The 7,416-nt window shown below is 45.1% G+C and overlaps 1 protein-coding gene across 1 annotated transcript; it reads right to left on the minus strand.

The window, feature by feature from the left end:
• LOC135243765 (ATP-citrate synthase-like) lies at positions 1-7,416 on the minus strand. Its single transcript, XM_064315790.1, has 4 exons — positions 7,266-7,416; positions 3,643-3,725; positions 3,213-3,289; positions 1-1,251 (listed from the first exon to the last, which is right to left on the minus strand). The coding sequence occupies exons 1-4, from the start codon at positions 7,362-7,364 to the stop codon at positions 1,157-1,159; spliced, it is 354 nt and encodes a 117-aa protein (XP_064171860.1). The 5' UTR covers positions 7,365-7,416; the 3' UTR covers positions 1-1,156.

Genomic DNA, 7,416 nt, shown 5'->3' on the forward strand with positions numbered 1-7,416 from the left:
TATAGCGGAGTAGTTTTCTTTATTATACTACAATTCTGACTTCATATTAATAGCAACAATAACACGAACACAAAAGTAAGACCTTGTCAAAGACATCTTTCAACATATACAGTCAATGGAACACACACACACACACACACACAAACACACACACACACAGGGTGCTGTTCAATTAGCTTCCACAGAGGATGTGTCATAAACTCAGCTGCACAAAGGGGTCCAGCGGGCCTACAGCGAGCACAGTGGAGATACACAGGAAACCTCTCTGCTACCACAGGCCCTTGCACAGTACTGATGAGTAATCTTCATTTGGCTTGGTTGCAGTGGGCTGTAGGTGCACATGCCTGTGAGCTCATGATATTCATGGCTTCTCACATGACCATAGATCCTGCTTTTTAGAAGGAAACCAGGATCTGCTTTAAATCTACACCTTTGTGGCATAAACAGGGAGTCACATGATGTACAGTAGCTGAAGCAATACTAAGAGCAGGTAAATTCTCCATTTAAAGTGTAGGCCCGTTAATCACTGCATCCTTTCTAATCACATACATGCATACTCTACACATGTATCTTCATTTGTTTCTATATATATGCATACAGCTTTCTACATATGTATCTTCATTTGTTCCTATATATAAGATATTGTGACGTTTGCAAACAGTAGATTTCTTTTTTAATTAGATTTTTTTTTGTATCATGGCAACAAATATAAAAGCCAATTCTAAGACAACACAAGGCAACGCAACATTTGCCATGGCACAGCATGGACCTTTAAACATGTAGTCAGATACGTACAGCAAATAGTAGCAGAATTATTAGGAACTATAATACTATGTTTGGATGGAAGGACTTCCTTTGCAATGGAAAGTTGTGGTAGAAAGGATATAATTGAGGTCCACAAAAATTACATGGGAAATTAAGACAACTACAATTTAACACCGATACTATTGGAATGCTCCTGGCAGGACCTCTGTTTTAAATGGCAATGAATGTGTTCACATTGATTACATTGACTTCTGAGGCTAAATCACTTGTAATGGTCATGGCTCCCCTTCTGCTGTGACTGATGAATCCCCCCCCAGGTCATTTTAATGGCAACAGAAGTAAGACAGTTGTGGTACTAGGCCTCAAGGGGCTGGCTCTGGAGTCGCCGTGGTTACATGGACATGTGTTCAGGAAGCACGTAGGAGATGTCGTCCCATGGGTGCCTGTACAGGCCCTGCTTCAGCCGCTTCTGGTCTAGGTAGTGCCCTTTAAGGGAACAGAACAGAGCAGAGGTCAATAACAGGGCCTCCTGGCTGCCGCACTCCAGCTCTGTGAAGGACATCCTCCTGACACTGTTCCTCAAATGGCTGTTGGACCTGTAAATCAGCACCGACTCATCTGGCTTGGACCTGTCAATCAGCACCGACTCATCTGGCTTGGACCTGTCAATCAGCACCGACTCACCTGGCTTCTCATGACTCATCTCAGTTCTCCTTTAAGTTTTATATGGCGAGTGAAGCAGTGATGTCTATGTACAAAAACTTGACAAACGACATGACTTGAGGTTTGAGGTTAGCAATGCAGAATACATGTTGGCTACCTTTGACTCTTCATACAGTTCTGTATAAAGACCGTTCATAAATCTATGTACTACAACTGTACCAATGGTGCAAGTCTGATAATAAGGGCAATGTCTGGCTTTTTCCAGGGCATCGGCCTCTATTCCACTCCACAGAAGAGGAATGGCAGAAAAAGGAAAGAAATCAACTAAATCAGTTTCCTACAGTATATGCAGAGACCCTATATCCAATCAGTAGTGCCAACAGGCTCACTGGTAAGAGAAGTCCACCCATTGTTCAGCTCTCGGGGGCACACACAGGCGCCTGTCTCCTCGGGAGGATGGGGTCTGTTCCCCAGCTTTCCCGCTCTACACCCTAATTAGATAGATGTCATTGCATTTTAATGAAGGTAAAAGTCATGGTTGTCTAGACATACATCAGTCCTGAATCCAGAACCCTACAGCACTGAGAGTAGGTGTGGCTTTCCCCCTGAACCCTACAGCACTGAGAGCGGGTGTGGCTTTCCCCCAGAACACTACAGCGCTGAGAGTGGGTGTGGCTTTCCCCCAGAACACTACAGCACTGAGAGTGGGTGTGGCTTTCCCCCAGAACCCTACAGCACTGCGAGTGGGTGTGGCTTTCCCCCAGAACCCTACAGCACTGAGAGTGGGTGTGGCTTTCCCCCAGAACCCTACAGCACTGCGAGTGGGCGTGGCTTTCCCCCAGAACCCTACAGCACTGAGAGTGGGTGTGACTTTCCCCCAGAACCCTACAGCACTGAGAGGGGTGTGGCTTTCCCCCAGAACCCTACAACACTGAGAGTGGGTCTGGCTTTCCCCAAGAACCCTACAGCACTGAGAGTGCGTGTGGCTTTCCCCCAGAACCCTACAGCACTGAGAGTGGGTGTGGCTTTCCCCCAGAACCCTACAGCACTGAGAGTGGGTGTGGCTTTCCCCCAGAACCCTACAGCACTGAGAGTGGGTGTGGCTTTCCCCCAGAACCCTACAGCACTGAGAGTGGGTGTGGCTTTCCCCCAGAACCCTACAGCACTGAGAGTGGGTGTGGCTTTCCCCCAGAACCCTACAGCATTGAGAGTGGGTGTGGCTTTCCCCCAGAACCCTACAGCACTGCGAGTGGGTGTGGCTTTCCCCCAGAACCCTACAGCACTGAGAGTGGGTGTGGCTTTCCCCCAGAACCCTACAGCACTGCGAGTGGGTGTGGCTTTCCCCCAGTACCCTACAGCACTGCGAGTGGGTGTGGCTTTCCCCCAGATCCCTACAGCACTGTGAGTGGGTGTGGCTTTCCCCCAGAACCCTACAGCACTGAGAACTGCCTTAAACCTTTCACTGAGCGTATGCTTAGCAGAGAGCTATCTGAGTCCCCCAAACCCTTCTGCACAGCAATGAACTGGATATTATACATAGGAATTACAAAAGCTGTAATACATTGTGTATTTTACGTGGCACATGTGGATATGTAAATAATATTCTTATGCAGACTAACTGTAAAAGTTCTTATGAATATGACGGTATGCTGTATAACAGTGTCTTATAAGACATTATGGGCTGGGCACCATATGTGTCTTTGTACTGACTAAGGCACTGTTTGTGTTGTTTCTGGAACATTCCCAATGCTATAGTGTGCTCTCTTCAGTTTGCTCATACCCACCGATAAAACCCATGCTTCTGCCCAGCACGAAGATCCCGTTCAGAGCCCCGATCTCCACAAACTCGTCAGCCTCGTCCCTGTGGAGCAGACACAGTCATGCCTAGTTTGCACCCGGGGGGTGTTCTGAACAGGGTAACCACAATCGGCGGGAAGTCTGAATTAAAACAGAACTAAGGGCTGCTGGCGCGATGGTCGCGGCGGCACGCTGCTGCACATGGATGAGCCTGATGGCCTCCAATCAAATCCAGAGGCTGGTGGGCCGACGTTGCATCGACCAGTTAACAGATAGACAGACAGACAGGCAGGCAGGTAGACAAGGGAGACATAGACAGGCAGACAGTCTGACAGACAGACAGACAGCCAGCCAGACACACAAACAGACAGGCAAGCAGACACGCAAGCAGACAGACAGACAGATGGTTTCCCCCACCGTGTGAATACACCACATGTCCTCAGCAGGTCCACGAAGGCCACCCCAATGAAGCCGTCCACGTTGAGGATGAGGTTTGGTTTCTGGAAGAGGAGGGGAGGAGGGTGACAGTTAAAATTCCCTTCCTAAAAGCTGACAGTGTTGTATGAGAGCATCTGTGTGAGCTCAGTCTCTCCAGCATTTTGGCTTTTTGTACTTGCAGAGCGCACTAACCATGTCCAAAGCCGCGTTTCCACCACAGGAACTTTACCCCGAAACTAGGAACCTTTTGAGGAACTCAGTGCGTTTCGACCGCAGGAACTAGGTCTAAATTAAGTTCCAGGGACTTTATTTTACCCCCAAAAAAGTCCCTGCTCGGGGGGTAGTACTTTCCAAAAGTACCGGAACTTTTGGGGTGGGGCGCAAGCGCTGGAAATTTCTGATTGGTCGACTACTCGCAGTGTTTTATTTCAACCGCCATTTTAAAAAATCTGCAGCCGCAAACCGATTTATTTTCATAATAACTTGAAATCAAACTTGTATGTTATGCGGCGCAGTAGCCTACTTTTGGTTATAACCTGCCAACGTCTTGGAATTATAACATGTGTGCTCTTCTGTTCTTTTCTTGCTTTAGTATTCGTTTTATAAAATGTTAAGCATTCGTTCTGGGACAGCATATTACGTAAAACATTCAAACGGTTTAATTCGGTTGCTGAATATTTTCTTCTGGATTTTCTTTGTTAGCTTGTTGTAATTGACTCAAAACATTTGATACAGTTATGTGAGGTATGCGGTAGTTTTGCGTAATTTACATTGGTGATACAGTAAAAGCAAACTGGAAATCACCTTCCGCGCTTTTTTTTTAGGGTAAAATAACAGGTTAATTCTAGTAATTATTATTGCTTTTTCAGACTGCCATAATTTTACTCTGCCATTCTTCAATTCCACAAAAAGACCAGGGCTGCGTTTCCCAGAGTCTCCTTAGCGCTACGTGCGTCGTAAGGTATCCCTTAAGCTCTTCCTTTAGCTCTCGAGCTGTTTCCCAGCGTCTCCTTAACTAAGGTATACCTTTAAAAGGGTGGTCTGGGGCACTCGTAAGCTGTCCCTTAGCGCTGCGCTCCGCGGTTTCAGCCTTATTACCCCAACATTTTGCTTTTCAAATCGACAGTTGTACTACAGTGCGCATCTAGTAGCACATCTGCATGCGAAAATTACATAGATAGTTTAATATTAACTTTTTACGAAAATGAATTATCCAAACAACGTTTCTGTGCATAGCACGTCGTGAGAATGTTGTCGTTTTACCTGTCTATCTATATGGCTTTTCTGACTGCATACCCTGTAGAAATTAGTTCGTTTGTGTGTGAGTCAATGATCACACTGACTTGGAACAAACCGCCGGTTTATTAAGAATATAAAACCTGTGTGTGCAAAAACAACGTTGAGTGAGTCTACTTGCACGACCGAACTAGAACACGTTGATTGGCTGGCCATAAACACACATACAGGTACAGTGGCTCATAATGGACAAACACAACGAAATGATCTACATCCCCTTCCTTTAGCTCACACCTCCTATATAAAACAAAATAGCACTGGGTAAATATCAACATTACGAAACATTTTTCTTACCATGTTGTTTTACGATTTTCGGTAAACAACCCAATAATGATATTCTTGGTTAAACTTAAGATTATCCAACAGCAAATTAAGGTGGCTGAACAAATCACTTTAACAGGTAGACCTATTCATAAGGCACCCGGTATATAATTCATCATGATCAATTTCCACAGACGCGCTTTTGCCTTTCATCTACGATCATTTTTGCATTGCAGAGAAAAGTTCGCGGGAATCAGTGCAGTGCAGTGATGTGCTGCTACAGTTGCCTATATATTGTGTGACAAAAACAAATTAACATTAGACCTTTGTTTCAATAAGAACAAAATAATTCACCCATATGTAGCCTATATCCTTTTCCCTGGGCTTCCACGAAGTCCCAGACTATGGCTTATATGTCCCGATTGACGCTTTTTATTTTATCCATTGTAGCCTATATGTACGTATTTATTGAAACTATCACAAGGTTTCGTCTTAACGGACTCTTAAAGAGATTAGCAGATGATCTCTAGTAGGCATAGCTTCCTCTTCTGCAATATTAGGTTGATGTAAAATGATTATGACAACACGTGTAATATTAAAACGTCATTCACAAGCCTTTACAAGTGAGACAATCGATTCGCTTGGCATCGATTGATAAACTTTTCAGCACCACAATGAAGGCCAGCTCCAACTTACGATGTACCTTAACAGTTATACCTTAAGAGTTGCCTTAAGGTATAGTCTGGGAAACACTCGTAAAAAAGCGGTTTCCCTTAAGAAGGTATACCTTAAGAACCTTCGTAAAACGTTAAGGTACATCGAAACTCGGAAACGCAGCCCAGGAAGACTGGACTAATTTATGGTGCATGGTTCGCATCTGGAGGGCACACTTCGCTGCTCGGCTAGCAGTAACTTTGAAGCAAAGCAAACGGTGGCTGTACCACTGCTAATTTAAATTTTCACGCAAGTCCAAGTTTTCATGCGATTAGCCTATATGGAATTGACGATGAGAAAGTAATCAATTCAACAGCAAATTGTTTTCGACGTGTGCATGTTTTCTGCTGTTGTTGCCAGTTATTTGTGGAATGTGAATGCATTCTGTCGCCTCGGATGTCAAGACATGAAAGTGAATGTTCGCATAAAAACATAATGAATGTGTTTGAGAGGATATATAAAACAGTTACAATCTGACTATTGGCCTGTTATATCCTATTTGTTGCATAACAACGGTTCAAGTCCAACTACCAATGAGTTTTGCTTGACAACGGTAAAATATGCCCAAACGGCCACGGAAGAATATTTCAATTCCAGGTGATTAAATCGATAAAAATCAATAAATACAAAAGCAACCATATATAGTCATTGTTGGTAACCCGTTGTATAAGTGGAATAAATCCCTCCGGGCTGTCCCGGTTATTAGAAAATAATGTAGGCTACTTCGGTGGTAGTATGGGGTTACAGAAGAAATCATAGGACAGATGGACCGACGACAACGTCGCTTTTTCATACGTCAGTGGGCTAATTTGCCTAATCTTCGTGGGACTTTAGACCGCGGTGGAAACGCAGACAACAATGGGCTGAAGGAACCTTTTAGTTCCTTGAAAAGTAGTTCCTGGGACTAAAAGTTCTGGGTACTTTTGGTGGAAATGCGGCTGGCTACATCACAGGCCTGGCTACTAAAGGCTACCCAGCAAGCTCATTTCTTTGTGTAATCACAGACTGTTGGGGTTGGGGTTAGCCTGTCATGAACAGACTGTTGGGGTTGGGGTTAGCCTGTCATGAACAGACTGTTGGGGTTGGGGTTGGGGTTAGCCTGTCACGCACAGACTGTTGGGGTTAGAGTTAGCCTCTCACGCACAGACTGTTGGGGTTAGAGTTAGCCTGTCACGCACAGACTGTTAGGGTTAGCCTGTCATGCACAGACTGTTTGGGTTAGGGTTAACCTGTCATGCAGAGACTGTTGGGGTTAGCCTGTCATGCACACACTGTTGGGGTGCCTGGGAGGCTGCATGGCTTGGGATTGGCTGAAGTTTTTAAGAGGGTACCTTGGAGGTTGTGATCTTCTCCACATCCAAAGCGTAGTCCAGCAGCTGGGTGGCAGGGAAGTTCTGCTTCACAAAGTCCTTCAGGATCTGAACTCTCATGTCAGGGTTGTTGATCTAAACAGCGAGGAAACAGCCATTACGCTTTGCAATG

This window comes from Anguilla rostrata, chromosome 17 (assembly GCF_018555375.3).
Source record: "Anguilla rostrata isolate EN2019 chromosome 17, ASM1855537v3, whole genome shotgun sequence".
Classification (NCBI taxonomy): domain Eukaryota; kingdom Metazoa; phylum Chordata; class Actinopteri; order Anguilliformes; family Anguillidae; genus Anguilla; species Anguilla rostrata.

Bases quoted from the DNA above. Each gene is read 5' to 3' on its own strand.
- LOC135243765 (XM_064315790.1), bottom strand. From the start codon at position 7,364: ATGAGAGTTCAGATCCTGAAGGACTTTGTGAAGCAGAACTTCCCTGCC. The intron at 3,290-3,642 runs GTGGGGGAAACC...TCTGCTCCACAG, and splicing joins ACATGTGGTGTATTCACACG to GGACGAGGCTGACGAGTTTG. The intron at 1,252-3,212 runs GTGGGTATGAGC...GTTCCCTTAAAG, and splicing joins CAGAAGCATGGGTTTTATCG to GGCACTACCTAGACCAGAAG.